The following is a 27,252-nucleotide window of genomic DNA, read 5'->3' on the forward strand; positions in this document are numbered from 1 at the left end:
ACAAGGAAAATAGGGTTGAAACTAGACTCCTTGAGTCACAGAGCCTGAGTCATTCTCAGCTGTGCCAAATAACTTAAAGCCTCCATGAGCATGTTTGTTTGTGCAAATGGGGTCAATAGCCTTTTTAAAAAACTTGTTCACAATTATATTTTTTTATGATCCTATTTTTTTTACTTTTTTAAAATTAAGGTATCATTGATATGCAATCTTATATTGTTTTCAAGTATACAACACAGTGGTTCAACAGTTACCCATATTTTTTAAATCCTCATCTCCCTTGTGCAGTTACTGTCAACATAGAAAGATGTTACAGAATCACTGGCTATATTTTCCATGCTGCACTTCCATCCCCTTGACTAGCTTATATTATGATTGAGAATTTTGTGCCCTTTTATCCCCCTCACCCTCTCCACCCCAAACCCTGCCCCCATGGTAACCACCAGTAACTTCTCGGTGTCTGTGAGTCTACTGCTAGTTTCTTCGTTTTGTTTTGATTTGTTTTTATATTCCACAAATAGGTGAAATCATAAGGTATTTTGCTTTCTCCACCTGGCTTATTTCACTTAGCATAATACCCTCTAGTTTCATCCATGTGGTTGTAAATGGCAGGATCTCTTTTTCTTTTATGGCTGAGTAATATTCCTTTGTGTATATGTACCAGATCTTTTTTATCCACCCATCTTCTGATGGACACTTTGGTTGCTTAATAGCCTCTTTTTCCCAGGTTCTAAGGGAGCATATCAAATAAAGTGTCGGGTGAATGAGTTGCCTGAGGAAGCTATGTATAAAAAGTTTCCCTTAAGATTTGGGCTGGGATAGCACAAATGTGGAACATGAGGGTTTTTTTTTTAATTGTAGTACAGTTAACATTTAGTATCCTATTAATTTCCGGTCCATGTCATAGTGATTTGATACTCTTATACATTATGAAATCATCCCCACAATAAGTCTACTTACCATCTGCCATCATACAAAGTTATCACAATAGTATTGACTATATTTCCCTATGCTGTACATTATATCCCCATGGTTTGTTTATTTTATTACTGGGAGTTTGTACCTCTTAATCCCCTTCTCCTATTTCATCTGCCCCCAAAACCCTCCCCACTCTGGTAACCAACAGTTTGTTTCTTGTATATATGAGTCTGTTTCTGTTTTGTTTTGCTTGTTTTGTTTTTGTGGAACACCAGTTCTTGACATTGGTATATAGATGGAGTGTTTTGGTTGGTTTATCTGCTTGTGTTGAGGTGTTCCCAGTCATACCAGATAATCTCTGAGCCAATAATCTTTGCTTGGCCAAGTGGAGCAAGGGCCTTTCTGAAAAGGCCATTTATGGCAGCACAACGTGACCCTTGCACTTTCTCCAAAGCTAGGTTAATAACAAGATAAAATCCTTCCATTTGAAGTGATAAATTAGCAGAAGAAAAACAGACCAAAGCTATTGCTTTATGGATCTAACACAAAATCAGACTTCTAGAAATAATAGTGTCACTCAACTAGTGCATCATTTCTTAAGAAGAACCTAAGGTTCACTGTCAGATGGCTTGCCATATGGTTTTAAAAGTACCGCATGTGCACCATACTGCTAGCAAGGCTGCAAAAGCTCATCTTGATTGTTGCCCTGAAATCATTCTGCTCTTCCAGTTTCCTTTTTTAAAGCTCAGGGTTTTATTGCAGTATCATTTTCATACAGTAAAATTCACCCTCCTTTAAGCATACACTTCTGTGAGTTTTGACGAGTGCATGTAGTCATGTAACCACCACCACCACAATCAAGATACACAATAGTTTGATCACCTCCCAAATTTCCCTTGTGTTCCTTTATAGTCAGCCCCTTCCTCCACTCCCAACTTCTGGCAGCACTTTGTTCCTATAGTTTGTCTTTTCCAGATTGTTATATAAATGGAATTGTATTCCTAGTTAATTCTTAATCTAAAGAAAACCTGGGAAAATTCTAAAATTTTTTCTAAAACATGAAGATGTCATCACTTTGATAGATTCAGTTCCATAGGAGTTAATGTTTCTCTCCTATGGAAAAGTGGTCCATTTTGCTTGGCCAGTGCTGCCCAGTTTTTCCTGGCCACCTTATGTTTATGGTTGTGTGTAACCTTGCAGGGCACATCACTCCTCCACATCCCCAGCACTAATGAAGTGGGGTACGTCTAAAGGCAGACATTCTCTGAGGGTATTTTAGATTTATAGGTCATCCTGCATTCAGGCCAACAGTGACAGCTCAGAATTAAATTATTTTCTGAAACCTCTCATTAGTAAGAAAAATAGCTTCTTAAGGTGAGGTAATTGCAAATTGCTTCCAGTGAAATATTGGACTAGGCATGTAAGTTTTTATTTGAGAACCTGTGTGAGAACTGTCTTTTTTGTACTTTTACAAAAGGGGTAGGTTAGGAGGTAGGAAGAAAACCACTGCTGCCTCACAAAATTCTCCCTAGTAGGATACCATCATGGAAATGCTCACAGCTCTCTGGGATATCTCAGATATATAAATATTCGAAGGAAGACATTTAAAATCAGTGTAGTGTCTAAGTACCATTATCTAATAGCTATACTTCATTATTTTCTCAATCTTGTGTGAAGATACAAAGAAGTATCATAGACTACCTTATCAAAACCAAAGAGAAAGCAAGAAAGATAAACAGTGTAGTTATCTGTTTATTAATCTCTGAATATTTTATGAGTTAGAGATTTACATATTAAAATTTATTTTATAGACCTGGTTTATTATTATTATTTTTTGACATTGGAAACATTTTTTATTTGTGCATTTGTTTGTCTATCTTATTTAATTATCTGCCAAGCCTTTGTTAACTCAACCTTTTTTATTTCTCAAATTGTGGGAAATTGCCCACTAGTAACTCTTGAAATAAGCTTAGTGGATTCTGACCAGCTTTTAAAAAAAATTAAGTAAAGCAGAATAGATTAGAAAAATGAACTCAGATTGCATATACTAAGGCCAGGTACTGTTTTTGAACTTTTTGTTTCTGTTTCATGTATTTATATACTGGTTTATTATTTTTGACATGCTAGTGATGTTTGCAGATGAAAGGAAATGTATCAAGTGACAAGGATTTTTTTGTTCTAATTGGTTTATTGAAATCGATGGAACTTACAAAAATTTGGGATGGGGGCTTTCTTTCTTTTTTTTCTTTTCAGGCTATGAAAATGATTCTGTGGAAGACTTGAAGGAGATGACTTCAATATCCTCTCGGAAGAGAGGTAAAAGAAGGTACTTCTGGGAGTATAGTGAACAACTCACACCATCACAGCAAGAGAGGATGCTAAGGCCATCTGAGTGGAACCGAGACACATTGCCAAGTAATATGTATCAGAAAAATGGCTTACATCATGGTAAGAGGGGATTTCAATCAGATATTTTCATGTCACTTTAAGCAGAGATACTAAGTCACAGTGTGTACTCAGTGTACTTGTATATTTAGCCCTCCCTAGAAAACTGGTGAGGGAAACAGAGCTGCTGTATTTACTATGGTGAACACACACACATTTTATCACTATTGAGAGCCATCACCTACATGAAGGAAGACCTGTGTAAAAATGATTTCTAGTCACTTTTTACTCTACTTATCCTACCCAGAAATGACCAGGATATTACTTATTCCTGACCTGTCACAGTTGCTATAGACCTGAAGGGTTGGGGATAAAGAGAATGACTGTAGCATCTCCCTCTTCCATTCTTATCCAATATCCAGGCCGAAATGTAAATGGAGAGTTTGTAATCAAAATGGTAGTGGGGAGAAGAGAGGAAGGGAAGGAAAAGAAGGGAAGAGTAATCATGGAAAAAAGGAATGGAGAGAGAAGAGTTGAATAGTAGGAGTCAAAAGAAGCTTATAAATCTTAGGTAGGCCAAATTTCAAATTGTGAACATAGGAAGATGTAATTCAGTAGAATTTTTTTCTGTACGATCCAACTCTGTACCAAAAAAGAGAAGGTTGCATGTAAGTTTCATGCCCAATAAACAGTTCAGTAATTACTCATGCTACAGTTTTAGGTGCTGAGCCCTTGTAACACAGAAATTGTATCAGGAGTATATCTGTGCCTCATTTTCCCTTTCCACTGGCACCCAGGTCTGCACTCTACTATCAGTGAATGGAAGACCTAGTTTTTCCCTTCACATCGATTTTCTACCAGAAATGAAAAGATAGGTCCAATAAATGGTTCCAGGAAACATGTGGTGAGTGCTAGGGAAGTGTTTGGTGTATTGTAATTCAGAGGACAAGCCATCCCTCTGGACTGCAGTGATGAGGCAAGGCCCCTTGAGTCTTCTGTAACATTATTTATCAAAATGGTCAAAGAAGAGCTTTCACAAAAGGCAGTCCTTACTTGTTGGACTTTTGAGTCCAACACAAGAATATATGTCTGACAAGTTTTCAGTCATACAGCCTCAAAACATCTTGGTTGGGTAAAATCTCTAAACGCTTTTCTGACTGTATATTATACCCTAGCCTTGATTTTTGTGTGCAGATGAATTTGCACTCCATTCCTGAGACTTGAGATGTATAATGCTGCCATACAAATAATATAAGAATCTGTCATTCTGGGGCTAGAAACCTTAAGGTAGAGAAGGACTTGGAAAAGGTTGGAGCTTTGCCATATTACCCCCATTTCTTGCAGTCACAAGGTGGAAAGAGAGGAGACCAGCCATTCTACCACAGGTTGTTAACATGTTAAGACTTCTGAAACATGCCAAGACTTCTGAAAAAGAAAAGGTGGTGGGAGAAGTAAAATATGGCTGTAGAAAATGTCTCTCTTATTAAATAGAATGATCTAACTTACACTTCTTTTAAACCATCTGTAGGAAAATATGCAGTAAAGAAATCACGGAGAACTGATGTAGAAGACCTGACTCCAAATCCTAAAAAACTACTGCAGATAGGCAATGAACTTCGGAAACTGAACAAGGTGATTAGTGACCTGACTCCAGTCAGTGAGCTTCCCTTAACAGCCCGGCCAAGGTCAAGGAAGGAAAAAAATAAGCTGGCTTCCAGGTAAATAAATGGCTGATCATGTTCACTCATGTGAATAAAGTCTAGGAGATGAGGTTAGGCTTTCAGGAGCTTTATAGAAGCTCATCTGACACTCAACCATTTATTTGGAAATACACTTTTATAAATACAATAATGAGAATATTATAATTTTTCCTTGGAAAGTAAAAGAGTGTGCTTCATGGAAAAAGTTCAGAAGGTGAGAGGGGAATGGATTCAAGTGCATTATAATATGACAATGAAAAATTTTATAACTTTATTTTTTTGTTTTTTTTTATAGTAAGTCAGGTTTTTTTTTTTAGAGGGATAATTTACATTTGGTAAAATTCATCCCCTTTAATATGCACTTCTTTGAGTTTTGACAAACATATCCAATCATATAATCACCATCACAATAAAGGTACTGAATATTTTCATCACCATAAAGAGTTTCTTCATGCCTCTCAACAAAAATAAACACCTTCTCCCACTTCTGACCCTTCATAACCACTGATCTGTTTTTTCCCTACAGTTTTGCCTTTTCTAGAATGTCATATTTATAGCCTTTTGAGTCTGGTCTGGGTTCTTTGATTTAAACATGAGGCATCTGAGCTTCATCCATGTTGTTGCATGGAGTAATGGTTTGTTCCTTTTTATTGCTGAGTGGTATTCCTCAGTAGGGATCTACTACAGTTGGTCTGTTTACCAGTTAAAGAACATTTGGGTTGTTTCCAGTTTAGGACAATTATGAATAGAGCCACAACAAACATATTGACTTACAGCTGTTCATGTGAACATAAATTTTTATTTCTTTTAGGTAAATTCTCAGGAGTATATGTTTATAAGAAACTGCCAAAGTAGCTATTCCCAAAGTAATAAAGTAAATTTAAAAAATATTTACTGTTTCCCAAAATAGCTGTATGTACTGTTTTACATCCTCACCACCAACATAATGAGAGTTCCACTTCACATCCTCTACAACACTTGGTATTGTCAGTTTTTGTTTTTAATTTCAGTGTACCAATCATAGCTTTATTTCCAAATGTGTGCTAGATTTTTAAAAATCAATTTGGATAAATGACTATATTGTGTTTTTTGGTAACTGAGTTTCTTAAGGTGTAAACATCAGTAGGCAGTGGCTTTTGGTTGGTATTAGAAAATGTTTGACAGCAGCAAAAAGAAGTATATTCTGGATGTTCACTTAAAAAAAAAGTGAACTAATTTGCTCCTTCCTTTCACAGGGCTTGTCGGTTAAAGAAAAAAGCCCAGTATGAAGCTAATAAAGTGAAATTATGGGGCCTGAACACAGAATATGGTAAACCTAAACTTTTAAGAATTTGATTAACCTCCTTTTACCTTGCTGACCACTCTCTTTTTCTTTGGTTTTATTATTTGCTGTCCCTGTATTCTGCCCAGTTTTAGGCCAACCTCCATTTTGTTCATTCATTCAGTAAGCTGCGTGTTCACTCTTACTCACTAATGTTCTCCTGTTAGTGTGTCTGTACCTGCGACTCCTTAAGCCATATCTCATCTCTGCTATAAGGAGCTCATCCACTGTGACCACACTCATCTCCCACTTCCATTTTCCCATTGTGTTGCTGGGTTAGCCACTTTTATTGACTAATTTTCATTTTACCTTTGAGTGGATAGTTTAGATATGTGTTTTACAAGTGTGATTGCTCATTAAAATCATCTGTGTATGTTACAATATGGATTCCTAGGCTTCTTCTCAAATCCTCTGAATTGGAATTGTGCATCTAGAATCCAGGAATCCTGTATTTATAGTGGTACTTCAGATTACTCTTGTGCAGCCATCCTAGCACATATTTGAGAACTGTTGGTTTAGATCAGTTCTTCCCAATCTTTCACATCATAGCATATAAAGAAAGTTATCATCTCTGAGGCATCATGGAATATACAGAATAGGCTGCTTATGGGAGGAGGCCCCTGTGGGCTGAAAAGATAATTATATCACATACCTGGGTCCCTTTTACAGCACACTAGAGGGTTGGAAAGCTCTGGTTTTTATGTTTTGTAATAAGAACCATCCCCACTTTCCCCCTTACTCTATTACTATTCCTTAAGCCTGGTATCACAAGAGTTTGTATGTTCTTTTGCCTCTAACATTGTCTTCTTCACTGTGTAGCTCTTGGGCTATGTGGTGTCTGAAAGTGGAACAGTGACAAAATGATCAGTTATTAATTGTTTCTAGAGATTTTCTTAGGTCCAGTATGATTTCTGGAACATAGCTGCTCAATAAACTTTGTGCAGTTTTTCTCAATCCTTTATCTTGATTATCTTGTTTCCATTTGTGAGGGCAGAAAGAGGATTTCCAACTGTGAAGTTTACAACTTGTGAAATGAACTGATGGTTTTATTTATTAATGGCCACTCAGGAACTCTTAATCAAGGTAAATGAATTAGGTAAACAATAGTTGGTTTGTTGGATTGGAAATCTACCCATTTTTTATTATTCTTTCTTACTGTTGAAGCATTTTGACCTTGAACTCTATATAAGTATATATATATATATATACACATATATATATATATATATATGTGTATATATATATATAATGATTACCCAGCTGACTCTCACTGCAGGGAGATGTGGGCCTCAGGGAGCCTCTGGGTCTGTGTTTCTTTGGACACATGTGGACATCTATCAGTATGTTCAGTTAATGTGTTAATCCATAATTATGTACATCTGTGTAGGTACATACTTGTATATTTGTGTATGTGTACATGCATGCCCAGATGCTTTGTGTCTGTGCTATAAACCTATTCTGGGGTGGGAAACAATTCAGGAGTTGGTGAGGACCAGGGGTATGTGTGTTTCTGAATGTGTTGCTCTGTATCAAATTGAGTTTTAGTGGCTGCCTTATATTTTTCTTGTGTCCAAAGTTAATTTAAAGCATCTGATGTTTTCATGTGTGAAAAGGCCTATCTATCTTTGGAAAGGTAGCATTTTCTTCTCAGTTAGCATGGAGGAAGAGGATCTTCTCATTCATTTATTTCTCCTTTACTTCTGTCTTACTGGTTTCTCTTCTCCAGGGTCTGGGTAGAGCAGCCTCAACTATTTGTTTAGAAAGCATCTCAGAACCAGTGAAGTGCTCTTGTGTAGTTTGCCACATATTTTGAAAATTTCTCCTAGAGTTTCTGGTACATTTCTGAAGAGAATGATTCCTTTCATCCCTCTCAGTGTCTGAGAGTCACTTTCTTACCACTTGTTGGAACAGTTATTATCCATACCTATCTGTTAACGCAGTGGTTCCTAGAATTTGTAATTCACAAATCAGTGACATTTCAAAAAGATTTGGGGACTTGGGAACTTTAGGATTGCCAGCTTTATATTTTGCCATGTGAGAAAATTAAAAAGAACATCATCTACAATCGCTATAATTTCACAAAAGGCTATTTTAGTGCTACAAAATTGAGACAAGCATAATCTCAGAATATAATCAGCTTTATGAAAAATGTACTCTATTTTCCTTATCTTTTTAATTTTGTCGTAAACTAGCACTATTACAAGGACTAGTAGCTTCAGGGACCCAGTACAATAGTCTCCCACCAAACCTCCTCTTTCTATTGATCTCTTCTACCAAAGTACACAAGAAGCTGCTCTGTGAATCAAATGTAAATTTGCTGAATCAGGATGAGAAACAGAACTATTAAGAGGACTGGACCTTCACTCTGACACATTTTGTCCATGAGTAAGTAATATGGGAATATTGAAATTGACAGATTCTTGGATGAACATGGAATCAGAGCAGGAGAGGTCTACTTATAGATTTGATGCTTGACTTCATGAGAGCCACATGCCTCCATTTCCTAATCCAGAGGTTTTTGATAGTGTGGGAACCCTTCACCTCTACCCTCCCCACCTCCAGTGTGCTGGGCTGGATACTGCCCAGGTTTGAGAAGAGCTGTTTTGCTTTTTTAATTTTGATTTTATAGTGTTTTTTTTCCTTTTTAAAAGTGACCCAATAATTCACAATCACAATATAGGCTGGTCACGGGGATGGTAGTACAGCACATAGAATACAGTTAATGATTCTGTAACATCTTACTATGTTGATGATAGTGACCTCACTGGAGGGGGTGAGGACTTGATAATATGGGTAAATGTTAAACCACTATATTGTGTAATTGAAACCAACATAAGATTGTATATCAATGATACTTTAATTTAAAAAAAAAAGTGAATTTACTTACTTTTACCTTTGAAGATGGTGGAACCTCATTGTTTCTGTTAGGTCCAGCATGTAATGTCCTTATTTATATTTGAGCAAATGGTGTTCCTTCTCAGTTATTCATTGAAAGCATCATAAATTTCCTGTTTTATATGATTTAGGGAGTCAGCTGTGCTTTCCTTGTTTAATGTCACATTTTACATATATTATCCCTGCAAGTTGTGTTAAATGTTCACTGCCCTCCCCCCACCCAGTATTTCTCTCCTCTCCCACATCAATATAGATTGGTCTCTTCTCAGTATTACTAGATGAGGAGTAACAAATCATTGATTTCAGAGCAGTCTCTGAGAAGGTTCAGATTTATTTCGGACCACAGGAGTCCTGTGTGTGGAAATTGGAAACGTATTTCCACCTCCCTGTCTTCTGCAACATTATTGAGGAATAATTGAAATGCATTAACTGTACGTATTGAAAGAGTATTGTTTGATTACTTTGGATATATGTATATGCATGTGAAAATAGTCAAGACAATAAACATTCTGATTACCTCCAGAAGTTTCCTACTGTCCCTTCGTAAGCCATCTCTCCCTCCACTTCTGTCCCCAGGTAGCCGTGATCTACTTTTTGTCCCTAAAGATTAGTTTGCATTTTCTAAAATTTTATATTAATGGAATCCTATAATATGTTCTCTTTTTACCTGGCTGCTTTCACTCAGCATAATTAAAGTTCCTCCATGTTGTTACTTGTATCAATAGATCTTTTTCATTACTGAGTAGTATTCCATTGTATTAGCTATACTACATTTTGTTTACTCATTCACCTATTGATTGGTACTTGTGGTATTTTTGATGTTTGCTTTAACAAAGCTGCTATGAATATTCCTGTGCAGTGTTCGGGTGGACATATATTTTAATTTCTCTTCATTAAATACCTAGGAGAAAATTGGTTGGATCATGGAAAATGTGTATGTTTACCTTCATAAGAACCTGCCAAACTATTCTCCAAGTGGCTATGCCATTTTACATTTTCAGAAACAGTGTAGGGGGTTCTGGTTGGTCCACATCTTTGTCACTACTTGGTAGGGTCAATCTTCTTAATTTTAACAAACCTCATGGGTTTGTGGCAGTCTCTCATTGTGTTCTTAATTTGCATTTCTTTAATTAATGATCTTGAACATCTTGACTCAGCTTATTGGCTATTCATATATTGTGTGTGTGTGTGGTGTGTGTGTGTGTGTGTGTGTGTGTGTGTGTGTGTGTGTGTGTGTGAAGTGTCTTTTCAAATATTTTATCATTTAAAAAATTTGTCTTCTAGAAGTTTTTTATTCTAGATACAAGTTTTTTGTCTGATAAATATATTAAAAATACCTCATCCTAGTCTTTGGCTTGTCTTTTTGTTTTCTCATTGACATCTTTCAAAGAGCAAAAATGTTTAATTTTAATGAAGTCCTTTGTCAATTTTTCCTTTTATATTTCTTATTTTTTGTGTTCTAAGAAACTTCACCAACTCTAAAATGGCAAATATTTTCTTGAATGCTTTCTCTGGGAAGTCATACAGCTTTAGGTTTTATATTTTATGATTCATTTTAGGTTAATTTTTATGTATGGTGTGGAGTATCAATTGATGTTCATTTTTTTCCTATGACTATCCAGTTGATCAAGTACCATTCATTGAAAGGACTTTCCTTTCTCACTGAATTGTTTTTGTACTTTTGTCAAATCAATCGACCCTATATATATGGGTCTATTTCCAGACTCTGTGTTGTGATCCATTGATCTGTTTACCTTTATATGAATACAGACTATCTTGATTACTGTAGTTTTATAGTAGTAAATCTTAAAGTCAGGTACTGTTAGTCCTCCGATTTTGTTCTCTTCTTTCAAATTTGTTTTGGCTATTCTAGGTCCTTTGCATGACTATGTAAATTCTGGAATCACTTTATCATTTTTTACAGAAAAGCTTACTGAAATTTTGATTAGGATTGCTTTGATCAGTTTGGTGAGAATTACCATTTTAACAAATAGAGTCTTCTAATCCATGAACTTGTCATCTCTTTCCATTTAGTTAAGCCTTCTTTAATTTCTCTCTGCCTTTACAGTTTTCAATATAGAGTGCTTAAACCTCTTGTGTTAGATTTGTTACTGGGTATTTTATATTTTTTGGTGCTGCTGTAAGTAGAACCATTTTTGAAATTTTAAAACTCTTTGCTGCTATTTAATATGCAGAATGGATTTTCATGTACTACTCTTGTATCTTGTTATTTTGCTAAATTTCTTTGTAAGTTCCTGTGGTAGAGGGGTAGATGCCCTGGGATTTTCTATTCAAGCAGTTATCATCTGCAAATAGGGATGACTTTGTTTATTCCTTTCTGATCCTTATGGCTTTTTTTCTTTTTCTTGCCTTATTGCAATGTCTAGGATATTGAATAGAAGTGGTGATTGCCTTGTTGGCCATCTCCAGGGAAACCTTTCACCTTTTAGTCTAGTGTTGGCTGTGGACTTTTTTTTTTGTAGATGAGATGCCCTCTCTCATTTTGAGTAAGTTCTCTTCCTAGTTTCACTTATCATGAATGGATGTTGAATATTGTCATACTTTTGGGGGTTATTTATTGAAACAATCATATTCTCCTTTATTCTAGTAATATTGCACACACTCATCTGTTAATATGGTGAAGTACATTAGCTGATTTTTGAATACCAAACCAATCTTGCATTCTTGGAATAAACTGCTTAGTTATGTATTTTCCTTTTTATATTAGATTTTGTTGCAAATATTTGTAAGACTTAATTCCAGTATTTTTAATTGGGTTAAGTTACTAATATTTTCTTAAGGAGTTTTGTGTCTATACTGAAGGAGGGATATTGGTCTGTGATTTTCTTTTTTTTTTAAATGCCTTTGTCAGGTTTTGATACTTGTGCTATACTGGCCTTATAGAATGGATTGGGCCATGATTTTTCTACCTCTTTTTTGAAAAAGTTCAATAAGATTGATTTTCTTTTTCATTCTAGGGTTGATAGATTTTTCCATTAAAACCCTCTGGGTTTTTGGGGAAATTTTTTTCATTCATTTACTAGAACTTTTCCATTTCTTTTTGTGTCAGTTTTGTTAAGTTCATTTTCAGGAAATTTGTCCATTTCATTCAAGTTGTTCAATTTGTTGGCATAGCACTTTTTAATTATCCTTGTAATGTTTCTATATTATCCTTTTAATGTTTCTAGAAAAAACCCTTTTTCATTCCAAATACAGAAGATTGGTTAGTCTAAATGGGGATGGGGTTGGGAAGTAGGTATCAGTTTTGTTGACCATTTCAGAGAACTGGCTTTTGGCTTTAACTTTATTGTGTGTTGTGTTCTTCTTTCATTGATTTCTGCTCTTATTATTTCCATCATGGTATTTACTTTTGGTTAAGTTGGCTCTTTTTTTAAAGCCTCTTAACATGGGGAAATTTGTTTTTAAAGCTTTGTCTTTGAATGAGTTGAAGGATTTTGATTTATTTAGTAAACATTTACTAAGATCCCATGATCCGATATACTTCATAGGTCTTTAAAGCTGTGAGGACAAGTAAGACAAGTTGCGTACAGGATAGTTGGCATTGGTACATGTTTACAATGTGTTATCAAAAATGGCATAGCATTTGAAATTGTCTCTTTGCATAAGAAAGCCTATAACCATCACTGCTTACTGTTACACATTCTCCATTTTTAATTGAATACCTGTTATTATATAATTAAAAGCAAATCCTCCCATGTTAGTGATATGTTCCAAGTGTCTTGTTCTATCTTACAGATAATTTACTGTTTGTAATCAACTCTATCAAGCAAGAGATTGTAAACCGAGTACAGAATCCAAAAGAGGAGAGAGGACCCAACATGGGGCAGAAGCTTGAAATCCTCATTAAAGATACTCTTGGTAAGAACAATATTGGATAAATGAATAACAAACTAACATGTAGTGTAAGATACATGATTCAAGAGGATATTAAAAATTCTCTTAAGGAAAAACTCAAGTGCTCTCATTGTAGTTACTTTCCTTTACACGTAGTTTTGTCTTTTGAAATTCAGCATTCATAAACATTTACTACTGGTTAGCACAATTTGTTATTGAGGCTTTATCACTGAACTGATTTAACACTTCAGAAAAGTAAACTTCTAGCAATTTTAACCTTCTACAGGGAAAATAAAGATCTCTGAGCTGTCAAGCCCACAGTTTATATAGTTCAATGCAGGCCCTCACCTATTTCCTTTACTCAATAATACATTTTACAGGATTCTAACAAGCTTAATTATCTGGTTTCATCCCAGAGTAGATTATATACTACATGGGAGGGAACAAGTAGGCAGGCATCCAGAAATCAGACAGAGCAATACCTGACAGGGAGGGCAGAGATTGCTAATACAGACGTAGACATGAGAACTTTAGAGGTCCAGGAACTTAGCTTCCATAGGAGTGAATCATCTTATGGATCAGTAGCATCCCAAGGGCATTACAGCATAACATAATCCATGAAAACTGTATGAAACCCATGAAAAGCATCATAAAATTGGTTCAGCTATATTATATATTTTTTGTTTAGCAGTATTTATTCTAGGACTGTCTTTATTTATTTATTTTATTAAGGTATTATTGATATACACTCTTATGAAGGTTTCACATGAAAAAACAATGTGGTTACTACATTTACCCATATTATTAAGTCCCCACCCATACCCCTATGCAGTCACTGTCCATCAGTGCAGCAAGATGCCACATATCCACTATGTGCCTTCTCTGTGCTACAGTGTTCTCCCTGTGATCCCCCACACCATGTTTACTAAACATAATACCCCTCAATCCCCTTCTCCCTCCCTCTCCACCTGCCCTCCCACACCCCTCCCCTTTGGTAACCACTAGTTCCTTCTTGGAGTCTCTGAGTCTGCTGCTATTTTGTTCTAGGACTGTCTTTTAAAAACTGGTTCTTACAGAGTCATTGTGTAGGGTGGTAACCTTCAGTTATCTGAGAATTTTCTTCCAGTTTGTTTTTCCCAAGATGTTGATTGTGTATTGAATCAGGCCACTTAAAAGAATTAGGGGTTACTTTTCAATCATTAATTACTTACCTGAATTTTAGAGTCATAAGATTTTTTTTAATTGTAGTGGAGTTTTTTTTACATTTCTGTTAAGACAGTTTTTCTGACTTCCAGTTACTATAAATTCATTCATTCCACAAAATTTTTTTAATGCCTACTGTGTGCAGGTGTTGGGGGATACAGTGATGAATAACAGAGACTTGTTTGCTACTCTTATGAAGCTTATAGTCTAAAAATGGAAGACAAAGAATAAACAGAAAATAATAAATTGCAGTAAATGCTTGATAAAGAAATCAAGATGCTTAGATGGAGTGGAGCAAGCAAGAGTAGTTTATTCTTTATACAGAAAAAACTTCTCATAGTTACTAAAATGATTGTATTCTTTAATTAAAAATAAGTACACACTGAATGCTTTCATGTATTGAGCAAATTCCCCATGGTCTTTGAAATTACTTGTTTTTCTCATCAGCCTTGTGTCCATACAAAATGTAAAATATACTAATATTTTTGAAGGGCAATTTGGAATCATTAGTAAAATTAGCAATGTGTATAGATTTTGACCCAGCAATTTCATAAAATTAGACAATTTTAATGTTTGGAGGCCAAAGGAGAAGACATTAAAGAGCTTAAGAGCCAAGAAAGGAGGATTCCTTAGGTGTTAGGAGGGGATGAACAGCTAACATTTACTGAGTCTTCTTCTTGTGATCCAGGACCTGTCTGTTAAGGTTGTACATTTACTTCCATGAGCAAGGAGGGATTACCATCCTGGTCTTACAAATGAGGGATTAGAAGCACAGCAGGATGTTAAGTGATTTGCCGTCAGTCATTCAACTACTATGCAGCAGAACTAGATATAGAAGTCAGTTCTTCCAGTGCTTACACTGAACTCACATTGTCCCTTAGCCTTACACTATACCCACATTATCTGGCACTCATCTTTATATAGTTTCTGAACTGTATATGTAGTTCACAAGTGGTCCATTGGAATCAACTCATCCAGTAGGCTTACTTGAGAATTTATTTTTCTTGACATTCTGTGTAACATTTGATATTTTGGAGCATTTATTTCATTCTTGAAACATGTTTTTAAATTTTAAAGTACTTTGGGTTCTGCATGCCTTGTTTTTTTACCAAAAAAACACTAGTGGTTTCTCTTTGGCTGTAGCAGTACCCACTGGTCATGTCCAGAAATCAAGATTGTGTTTTCAAAAAACAAAAGTGTGTTTACAATAGTGGTTAAAATCAAAGTATTTGAAATCAGTTCTAGATTCAACCCTGCCACTTAGTACATGAGGACTCTAAGGAAGTGACTTCACTTTCCTTAACCTGATTTTATTCATCTATAAAATATGGACAAGTGTCTGAATTAAATGGGAAGAGTGCATCTAAAGCACTTATTAGCACACTGCTGAACACGTAAGTTCTGAATATTCAATAAGTATTAGCTGTTGGTTACCATACTACATTTTAAAATTTGGATTTTTTTATTTCTTAAAGAGAATTTTATTTTCACATTGTTCCTGAAACACATAATTTGTATTTTAACAAGTTGAAGATTTTTTTATGACAAAGCCAATTAAAATTAAATGCCTAAGTTGCACATTCACAGCGTGATATTATTTGAGAATTATTTGTAATATGACTCATTAAGAAAATGTGTATGATTCTTTAAATTGAGTATCCTAAACTGTGTGGCAATTCAATGATTATTGCTTATCAATAGTTACCAAACAATTCTTCTTGCTTTGGAAAGTGATTTGTAAATAGTGACTGGATAAGTCAATAAAATAGTAAAATGAATTGAATAAGTATTTATTATATATTTTCATAATTTATTCAAAAGTGGAGTTGTAAATTCATATAAAAGTAAAGCATATAGGAAATGAAGCAAAATTAAGAGAAATGTATTTGTGCAGAAAATTAAATCAACACTGTGGAACATTAAATAAAAGTTTATCTTGAACAAAACTTTATTTATGTTGAAAACAATGAGGAAGAATAGATCCTAACTGTCAGGACTTTCCTAAACAACAAATTGCTTCTTACTTTTATATAAATTAATTCTGTACCCAAATACTAAGCAAAACAGGGAATAGTAATCGTGGGTATATTTGACTTTTTCTTCAAATAGACTGATCCTATTTCAATATTTTATGTATTGTTTCATTGCATTTCTATCTTTTCTTTCCTGTTCTTTAAAATCATTTTTAGTCTTTTGTTAAGTAAAGAGAGGAATTTAATAGTACAAGTAAAAATTCTTTTTATCTTTTTATTTTTTAATTTAAAAGCCTTGTTTGTTGGTAAGTTTGTGTATTCCCTTTACATCAAAAAATCTCTTCTAACAGATATGAAGTCCTTGACTCACATTTTCTTTCCTTGAGTATTTTAAATATGTTTCTCCATTTTTCTTCTGGCAGAAAGTGATGTTATTGAAAAGCTAGAAATTAATTTTTTCTCTCTTATTTGTTATTTTTGTCTAGATGTGAACATGTTTTTTAAATCTCAGTAATTTTACTAGACCGTGTTTTGGAGTTGGCCATTTCAGGTTGATACTCTTAGGTATTCACTGTGCTTTTTTGATATGTAGTTTCAAATCTTAGTATTTGACGTGTTCCCTGTATTGGTTTTCTTCTTCAGGGATTCATTATTTGCAGTTAGATAATCTTTGCCTATCTTCAGTACTTTTGGAAGTGTATATTTACTTTTTCTCAAATCTTTTATCCCTTAATTTCTTCTTTATTTAAATTCTCTTTCATTTCTATTTCTTTTAAAAGCATTGTCTCTTGAGTTTATTTGGTGCTTTTGTATTCCTTTTAGCTTTGTCTTAATTTCAGGAATTAATTTTTTCTCTTATTTCTTACTCTTTTCTCAGTTCTGTCACCTTATTTGTGAGTTTTCTATTTCTGATTTACGTTGTTCTTTCATGTCTTGTAGCATTGTCTGTAATATTTTTTAGTTCGTTTTGAAATAATTGAGTTCATTTAAAAATAGTAGTAGATTATGACCATTTGGGATAACAATAGTAGAATATGACCATTTCATGGTCATGTCTTAAGGCACACTTTTGTTGTTTGTAGGAATCTTCTTTTTTTTCTTACAATAACATTTTATGGGATTTTGATATTTTTGTTTGTATATGAACTTTTTCTGAAGCTTCAAAAGGAAGTTTCATTCAGGATAGCTTTCTAACTTAAAATTTCATGAGATCCCATTTTCAGTTAATATGAAAAAGTGTTTTATATTTGTTTATGAGATGGTTATTCAGTCCAACCACAAGAGGGGAGGGGACATAGGAGATAAGCAGGGAAAAGAAGTTGATCCTAAGGAGACAGTTGCCACATGCCACAGGCAGCCAGATAGAGGGAGGGTAGAGGGAGCAGGCTCAACCAAGCAGGTGGAGAGGAGAGAGTGGATGAGAGAAGAAAAACAAATGAACCTATGGGCATTTTTTTGGAGGTCAAGATAAAGTACAAAAGCATAAGGTGTGAGATTTCTTTGGTGTATTTGAATGTCACTAGGCACAGACAGGTAAGGGCAAGAAGGGGAACATGCAGCAGGAGCCAGCCTTACACACTTGTGCAAATGGCAGCTTTCCGAGATTTCTTGTTCTGCACCCTCCCCTATTTTATCTGAACCATCTCTTTTCTCATGTCTATTGTCCTTGTCTTGCTCAATTTTGAGTCTTATCAATCCTGCCTTCTGTCCTTCAAGGGAATCCTGGATGGTCATTTTTCCGAATTCACAGAGGCTAGACTGCTCCTCCCTGTCACATCTTACTGTTAGCTCCTTGCACTCACCTTGTATTCATTTTCAGTTGGACAAAAATCTCACACAGCTTGAGCTGTTCTCCTTTTGGCCTCCTGTGCCTTTCATTGAGTAACTTGTCAGTTATTTTAGACTTCTTTTGTTCTCAGGTCCATTACTTCCCTTTAACTCATCCCATACAAATATTGATAATGTTAATGCCATGCGGTTCTTACAGCTTTGGTTGGCTTGTTCCCATCCTCTTGAATTTTGGGTTTTGTCAAGACAATTTGTCACTTGTTAATGTTTTCCATGGGTTTATGGTTTTGCTATTTAATTACTTTTTTTAATGGGGAATTGAGATTAAAAATCTATGCTGCCATACAACCATTTTCCCAGAATTCCCCTCTGAAGCAGTTTAAATATGTTGGAGTTTATTTTTCTTAAAGGTTTGATTAAATACTTTTTGAAACTACTTGGACCAGTGTTGATTTTTTGTGATTAACACTTTGGAAACTTTCTCTGTTGTCCTCTATGATAATCTGCAGGTTGCAAGTTCTTCTGGAGTCAGTTTTGATAGTTATTGCTAGAAAATTATCTACTTCCTCCAGGCTCTCAAATGTATCAAAACTGTCTTTGTTTTTAAATTTCCTCTATCAGTGGCTAGTGCTCCATTTAGTTTCTTGTATCTACTGTGTTCTCCTTTATTTCTTGAATGTTAGTTATAGGTTACTCTGTTTTTACCCCCAAAGAGCCAGCTCTTGAATTTATTAGTCATTCTAATTTCTTACTATTTCTTGTTAATGTAATTAAAAGCCTTTGAAATTTCTTCTAAGCACTGCTTTTTTGGGGAAGGGGTGTTCCTGGCTTCTTCCCTCCCTCCCTCCCTCCCTCCCTCCCTCCTTCCTTCCTTCCTTCCTTCCTTCCTTCCTTCCTTCTTTCCCTTCCTTCCTTCCCTCCCTCCCTCCCTCCCTCCCTCCCTTCTTCCTTCCTTCCTTCCTTTCTTTCTTTCTTTCTTTCTTTCTTTCTTTCTTTCTTTCTTTCCTTCCTTCCCTCCCTCCCTCCCTCCCTCCCTCCCTCCCTCCCTTCCTTCCTTCCTTCCTTCCTTCTTTCTTTCCCTTCCTTCTTCCCTCCCTCCCTCCTTCTTCCCTCCCTCCCTCCTTCTTCCCTCCCTCCCTCCTTCTTCCCTCCTTCTTCCCTCCCTCCCTTCCTTCCTTCCTTCCTTCCTTCCTTCCTTCCTTCCTCCTCCCTCCCTCCCTCCCTCCCTCCCTCCCTCCTTCCTTCCTTCTTCCCTCCCTCCCTCCTTCCTTCCCTTCCTTCCTTTCCTTACTTTTTACTTATTTTTTATTTATTTATTGAAGTGCAGTTGATACATAATATTATATTGGTTTTAAGTATACATCATAGTGGTTTGACAGCTATCTACATTATTAAATGCTCACCCCAAGTAGTGTAGTTACTTTCTGTCAACATGAAATGATGTTACAGAACTGTGTTCTACATTCATCCCCATGACTAATTTGTATATGATTGAGATTTTGTGCCTCTTTATTCCTTCACCTATTTCCCCCCATCACCCCATCCTTTTGCCCATGGAAACCACCAGTCACTTCTCAGTGTCTTCTATGAGTCTATTTCTGTTTTCATTTATTTTGTTTTGTTTAGATTCCACATATAAGTGAAATCATATGGTATTTGTCTTTCTCTGCCTAGCTTATTTCACTTAGCATAATACCCTCTAGGTCTATCCATGTTGCAAAAGGCAGGACTTCATTTTTTGTGACTGAATAATATTCCATTGTGCATATGTGCCACATCTTCTTTACCTATTCTTCTATGGCTGAGCACTTTGGTTCTTCCATATCTTGGCTATTGTAAATAATCTGGCAGCAAACATAGGAGTGCATGTATTCTTTTTTTTTTTAATCCCATAAATTCTGCAATGGCATGTTTTGTTTCCTGAATACTTGAGATGTTAGGTTTGATTTAGTTACTCTTTGACTCAAGAATTGTGTGAGATATTTAAAATTTTCTAGAAGATAGGGATTATTATTTTCTAGTTTTATTCTATTTTTTGTGGTTTATTGAGACTTTTTTAGCTACCTAATATATATGACTACAATTTCAAATGTCTTATGGGTATTTGAAGAGATATATTTTCTGTTTTATATTAAATTTTCTGTTTTCATTATATGTGGATTAGATTGTCTTAATTAGGCCTTTGTTTCCTTTTTGTAGGGGTGTCCCATTTAGTCTATGTAGAGCTGAGAAAGGCCCCTGCTAATGTGTTTCAGTTTCTGCTCATATTTTCTGTGTTTTTACAAATGCTCGGATGTTTGAATAGGATTCATTACTGCTAAATCTTCATTATAGATTATAGTCTTTATCATCATGAAGCACACTTCATTTGTATTGTTTATAGCTTTTCCCCTAAATCAGTCTTGTCTGATACTACAATCATGAATGCAGCTTTCTTATTACTTATATTTGCTTGGTACCCTTTGCCTACCTTTTTATTTTCAATTTTTCTGAATCACTGTGTACTGGATGCCTCTTTAAGACATTTTTAATTAAGTTAAAATTTAGTTTTTATTTGCATACCATAAAATTCACCCTTAGATTTTTATACATAACAATTTAGTTAGATTTTCTTTGTTAGTCAGTCTGGGAATTTTTCTTAATAGGTGGACTCAGTTCTTTTTTATTTATTGATAGATGCTTGGTTTTAGTTCTGTGACCAAATGGTCTGCTAAGAATTTGTTCACGTGACTTCTTTGTCTTTTCATATCATTCACTGTATGATCTATTATTATAGTTTCATTTTTGTATGTGACCTCTGATAATTTGCAAGCACTGCATTTTTATCTTGTGGGTTGACTTTTTAACTATAACATAACATATATACTTAGTTTTTTTTCCCTCAACTTTTCATTTAAGATTTCAATCTTTTAAAAAAAGTAGAAAAAGTGTAGTGAACATCTGCATATCATTCAACTAGATTTCCCAATTGTTAATGTTTCACTTCCTTTGCTTTATCTTGCCTCTGTCTATATATTTTTTTCCTAAATATTTGAGGGTAAGTTGTAAACATGATTCTTCATTCCTAACTACTTAAGCATACATTTCTTGAGAACGGGACATTTTCTTAATTAAACACAATACCAGTACCACACCCAAGTATTTCACCATTGATGATATGTCTATATGGAGTCCATATTTAAATTTCCCTAGTTTTCTCAGTAATGTCCTTTATATATTTTTGTGCTTGTTTTTAATCCAGTTACAGATCATGCATTGCATCTGGTTAGGTCTTATATGTCTCCTTTAATCTTGATCAGTTTTCCATCCTTTTTTCTTTTTTCATGAAAAATCCAGGTAGTAGATGGCCTTATAAAATGTCCCAACATCTGGATTTATCTATTTCCTCATGATTAGATGGCAGTTAAATTTTCTTGGCAAGCATACATCATAGATGATATATCCTTCATATTCCCTGGATCAAGAGGCACCTACATCAGTTTGTCCCATTATTGGTCATGCTAAATTTAATCACATGGTTAAGATGGTGTCTGTCCTGTATTTTTTACAGTATCATTTGACTCCTGTGAGCAATAACTAAATGTTTTTCTACTTCCATCTTTTAATCATTTATTTTTCTTACTACTTTTAAAACATGCTTATACCTCTGTTATTTGATTTATTGATTTTAAGTATTTTTTTTTTAAATAATTATTTTTTATTGAAGGGTAGTTGACACACAGTATTACATTACATGAGTTTCAAGTGTACAACACAGTGGTAGAACATTTATATACATAATTCTAGGTTCCAGCTATCACCCTACCAGGCTGTTACAATATCTTGACTATATTCCTTATGCTATACATTACATCCCGGTTACTAATTTATTTTACCATTGGAAGTCTGTCCCTTTTTTTTTTTTTTTTTTTTTTTGTGAGGGCATCTCTCATATTTATTGATCAAATGGTTGTTAACGACAATAAAATTCTGTATAGGGGAGTCAATGCTCAATGCACAATCATTAATCCACCCCAAGCCTAATTTTTGTCAGTCTCCTGATTTTAAGTATTTTTTGACTTCAGCTATAGGAGATGAGGAAGATGAAAAAAACCATACTTATGCTATGTCCACCTTTTCTCCCTCTTCTCCAACTTTGCTTATTCATTCACCTTTTTCCTCAGTTACGTGCAGGAAGCTCACCCATGGGACATAGTGAGGTTGGAGCAGTTGGAAGGAGTGGCTCAGGAAATAGGGAACAGACGTGTCTTGGAAGGCTAAGGGAGCCGTGCTTGTCAGCAGGTGTAGGGTTTGGGTTTGCACTATTATTTGGACTGTTATTCCTTGTTGTCTACCCCACTTTAAAATACTGATTAACCATTCCTCATGGTTGTTCTTGGTTTGACCCTTCTTATCTTAAAATTGTAGGCTCTAGTCTCGTGGGTAGAATCACTGTCTGGGCTGAAGTAGCAAGCTGCAGAGTGTTCTTCTGGGACCAGCATCAAGCTGAGGTCCATCCCTGACCCTCAGATTTTCCTGCCCCTCACCTTCCATTCATGCCCTCTCTATTTCTGTATCTTAGTGTGCCTTTTATTTTTTTCCTCAGGTCTCCCAGTTGCTGGGCAAACCTCAGAATTTGTTAACCAGGTGTTAGAGAAGACCGCAGAAGGCAATCCCACCGGAGGCCTTGTAGGACTAAGGATACCAACATCAAAAGTGTAATCAGCTTCATTGGACCACTGGTCAGAAATGTCTGTTTGTCATGTCCTTATTCATTGTAAATTTTCATTCTGTTTGCATGTCAGTTTAGCATTATGTAAACATTTACAATTAGGTTACATTGTTTTAAGAACTAAGTAGCATAAGTAAAGCATGATCCAAAATACTTGATTATTGCATTTTCAGAGCATAAACCATGGTTAAAACTTGTATTGACATCAGAACTGAAACTCATACATTTAAGTAAATGTTGAGATACAGATTGCAAAAATCTGTTAAAGCAAAACATTTTGGAAGAGTGAGGATATTAGTAAATGCCAAATCTTGTGGCAGGTTTATGCTCTGAACCACACAAAAAAATTGAGGAAGCATTTTTTTAAACAGTCAGTTTAGATTGTTTTTAGAATTACTCCTTTTGTTCTAATTTTCCACAACCATGAATCTCACCTGTACATGGCACAACCCAGCACTCATGCCCCTGTGCCATATTAGAAGTTCATTTTCTGAGCTCAATATGGTATGTATAAATATATATATAAATATATATATAAAATGTCTGTGCAAGTAAGAAAAAAAAAGCATATTCTTTGTGCCTTGTATTTTGGGGAAACTATAAAACTGGTAATATTTTGTATGATGAAAACCCTAATGTGGAAAAACAAGATACATAGATGGAAAAATTATGGGGTTTAAATGTTTTTTTGTTCCAACTCTTTTTCAGATTTTTTGAATGTATATAGGACTATGTTGAAATGTAGATATATGCCACAGAGTCTGTGTATTGTATAAAAAACAAAACAAAAAAACAAACAAAAAAAGATGGCTCTAGAAAACTCATATTTCGGTACTTGACCGGAAGAAGACAAATACTTGCACATTATTGCGATTGTTTTATTTTTTGTACCAAAGACAAATGCAACTGATATGGCAAACTGCCAGTCTAAGTAAAGTTTTGCACAGCTTACATGATACTGTATGAATGTATGAAAAAAAGGAGAAAAAAAAAAGAAAAATGAAAAGGTCAGGGTTAGGGATCTTACTGAACTGTGAATTTTATTTCTGTTTGGGTCCAATTATCTACAGAAGGAGCATCCACACATACAAATATTATTTTGCTGTTCCTCTAGTTTGCTTCCATAGTAGATAACTTGGTGGCCATTTAGGTGTCTGTAAATCTTTTTATTTCTGCACTTATTGTAGGAAATTTTAATATATTTCATTTTAGTAAGCTATTGGTAAAATAGATTTTGACCTTGAAAATTAAAAAGTTTATTTAGCTTATTGTAGTATACTTCCACCAAACAACCAAAATACAGATTATTTTTATTGTATTATGTATATATATATATGTAAAGAAAGAAAAAAGCTAAAAATATCTAATTCTTTAGTTGCCACTTTTCCAATTGATGTATTATTGTGCATGTAATATTTTCAAAGATCAACACAAGCTTAAAACAAAAAAAATTTATAGATTTTTATATTTTTGTACAGGTATTTTCAAACTAGCTTCTTCAAACTTACATGTGACTTATTCTTCTTCTATAGTTTCTAGAACTGAGAAATATTAACGCATTTAGTTTTTAGGTGCTCTTTTTTGCTCACATAAAACAGCTTCATTAGTCAGTGTTTTAACTTTTAAAGCTTTACCTCTTAATGAGAAATTTCTTGTGTCAAGGCAGCATTATAAACCTTCCCCACAGGTCTTTCCATCTTGTCTCTCCTACTGTTCTATTCTCTAATCTTGTGTTTGGAACTTTGAAAACTGGTGGCTTAAAAACTATACTTAAAGAAAAGTCCTACCTAGCCAGAAAAAAAAACAAACCAAAAATTTCAGACCTAGCTGCTGGGAAAGTGTCTATTTCTCCAACTATTTCTCTGTTACCCCTTGGAGAATTTATTTTTTAATTATATTTTGTCCATATAGTGTTTCCTTTTCTTTTACTTTCTTCTCTTTCTACCCTGCCCATTTGTAAGTGATAGCACATGAAGCTATAGCTTATAAAGGTTCGATTCTAAAACACACAGTAACAACTAAACAATGATGCTTCTTTGACATCATGAAAAAGAAACTCTGAGGAGGATTAACTTAACACCTCCACTGAACTGTGACGTCCAAGATTTTCTTGTGTGCGTGGTGGAATGTACCTGGTTAGTGCATTCACGCTAAACAGGTGATAAGCTCAGATCTGAAAGTTTAATAGATTGTAAGTTCATTGTTCAAAGTTTTTCCTTCTAGGTGGGAAAAGGCAAAGCACAAGTTTGTAACTTGGAAGCATATGAAGTTTTGACAGAGTGTGTGTGGTAAATTTAAACATGTTCCAAAATATGGCAGTTTGCAGTTGGGTGAAAATCACTTCATGATAGAGATTCAGCTGATGAGGTTTATAAAATTGCCCCTTTCTAGCTGCTCTGTTAGGAATTCTGGTTTTTGATACTTTTTTCCTGTCTACAAACCAGAATTTGATTTTTTGGTCTTGCATTTCAAAAAAAGACTTTGAATCTGTTTAGTAGATTCCATATCCTTGCATTTCAGTGTTTTATATGTACTACTTAAGTTAAATAGTTAAAAGCTTTTAAATAGTTGAGCTTTTTAATGTTGACACTTTATTTTGTACCTATTTATATATGTATGTAAATCTTAGAAAAGCACTTTGTTAAAAAAAATTGCATTTTATATGATTCCTGCCATTTGCTGCTAAATCTGGGCTGGTCAGAATGCTGCAGCGATACTTGATCTAAATAAAAACCTGGCAGTAAAATGTAGAGTGAAAGTTAAATCCTCTTGCTGTTTTAACTTTATCATAAAGATGACATAGGCAAGCTGTGCAGCTTTACATTTTAACCAGGGGACTCTGTGGCATTTAAAACCGTCTAGAAATGGTTGTACTTTAATGCCAGTAATAATCTGCTTCCTCTATTGTCATTAAAATATATACGTTTAGTGTATCACACAAACAAATCTTAAAAGGGTAACGTGAAAACTCCAACAATTGTACATGTTCTGTTTTTAAAAATTGTGGCATGTATATTTGGGTGAAGATCATTAGAAAAGAGTTCTCTAAAGGTTTTCTGTGTTCATACATGGTATACAGATAGTTCATAATGAAGTCCAGATCTTACCTTAAGTGAAGGCATTGTGAATTCACCTCTAATAAACCCATTGTTCCAAAAGCAATTATAAACTTTGACTCTAGTACTACTATGATTTAAAACAACAACAGCAAAGAACGTTCTTCCTCGTTTCAGATACACTGGATTCTTTGTAGAGTTTGTCTCCATATGAAAGCATGCTGTCCAGTCGTTCTTGTTAAGATCTTGTCTGAATTTTGAATTGGGTGCCACACTTTTTCAGTCAATATGATTGCTTGTTCTACTGTACCATGTATGAGTCTTGTCCTTTCCTATATCCTTCATGACAGATTATGATGTGGCTTTATATTGTGCCTTACTTGTACATTTGACAAAATGTCTTCATTCCCTTCCACTTCCTAAATCTTTCACTTGACCTTTTTGGTAAGAGAATCAGAGCTATTATAAAAACAGCATGAAGGATTTCAGATGGGTATGGTTTTTAATTCCCTCTCTTTATAGTTATTTTATATTTGTATGAAAGACCAGTTTTGAATGGTCTTTGAATATGAGGGGGAAAGATTAGCAGTAGTTTCACTACATCCTTTTTTTCTGACTTTCATGAATTTGTCATACATCTTCTTTCTGATGCTTGACTTTATTTGCTCCTTAGCAATAGTCTGCATTTAAAGAAAGGTGTGTTCAGTTCATCAGCTTGAAATTGATTGTTTCATTTTTCCAGAATTTTTTAGAAGATACCCATTTTGTTTTATAAAACAGATGACAAGTCTCTTTAAAAGAAACAGAAGTACAGTACTTTTGAAATACAATGCTGTTAGTTTGGATTTCTTTTTTATATATAGTATTCATACAATTATCTGATGTTTGCCTTCATTAATAAAGCTGTTAGTTTATTCACCAAAATGTCAAGAATGGATGTGCTTTTCTTTATTCCATACATTTAAAAATATTTTAGCTGCTAAGATTTAGTTAACTTTCTAAGAAACGAATTCAAGTTGCCTTCAGCAGGAATTAACTAAAACTTATATTCTTTTTCTTTATATAGTCTTCCTAAAATTCTGTTCAAGTATTTTCTAGTTAATTATGTAAGAGAATGTTAGCATCTCTCCAAATCTTGAAACTTGAATTTTGAGAAGGCATTGAATTATGCTTTCAGTGTTAAAGTAAAAGGTTTCAATTATCCTTCTAGTGAAGTCTATTGTGGAATACCATTTCCCATGGAACTGAGGCCATTTCCACAACTTTGCACAGAATTGCAGTCTTGTTCTTCCCTTGGATCATGACAAATAAGTCTCACACAGTGCCGTAATACTTGTGGGTTCTTTTGTAATCTTTGTAATCTTAACAAGGGCATTATGAGAAGATGACTCCATGTTTTTTTAATATTTCAAACACGTTGGGATGTTACAGTGAATGTCAACTTGTAGGA

At 34.7% G+C, this 27,252-nt stretch overlaps 1 protein-coding gene across 5 annotated transcripts in view; it reads left to right on the top strand.

The window, feature by feature from the left end:
- Window positions 1-27,252, top strand: part of CREBRF (CREB3 regulatory factor) — a 59,770-nt gene that overhangs the window by 27,170 nt on the left and 5,348 nt on the right. For 2 of the 5 annotated variants that reach the window (XM_036884835.2, XM_036884830.2), the window contains 5 exons: window positions 3,169-3,363; window positions 4,829-5,018; window positions 6,236-6,309; window positions 12,973-13,095; window positions 22,621-26,735. In XM_036884835.2, the coding sequence (XP_036740730.1) occupies window positions 3,169-3,363; window positions 4,829-5,018; window positions 6,236-6,309; window positions 12,973-13,095; window positions 22,621-22,736 (698 nt within the window). In that variant the 3' untranslated portion in view covers window positions 22,737-26,735. Of the gene's footprint in view, window positions 1-3,168; window positions 3,364-4,828; window positions 5,019-6,235; window positions 6,310-12,972; window positions 13,098-22,620; window positions 26,736-27,252 lie in introns of those variants that run through there. The other 3 variants (XM_036884832.2, XM_036884833.2, XM_036884837.2) reach the window with 2 other exon arrangements.

This window comes from Manis pentadactyla, chromosome 2, assembly GCF_030020395.1.
Source record: "Manis pentadactyla isolate mManPen7 chromosome 2, mManPen7.hap1, whole genome shotgun sequence".
Classification (NCBI taxonomy): domain Eukaryota; kingdom Metazoa; phylum Chordata; class Mammalia; order Pholidota; family Manidae; genus Manis; species Manis pentadactyla.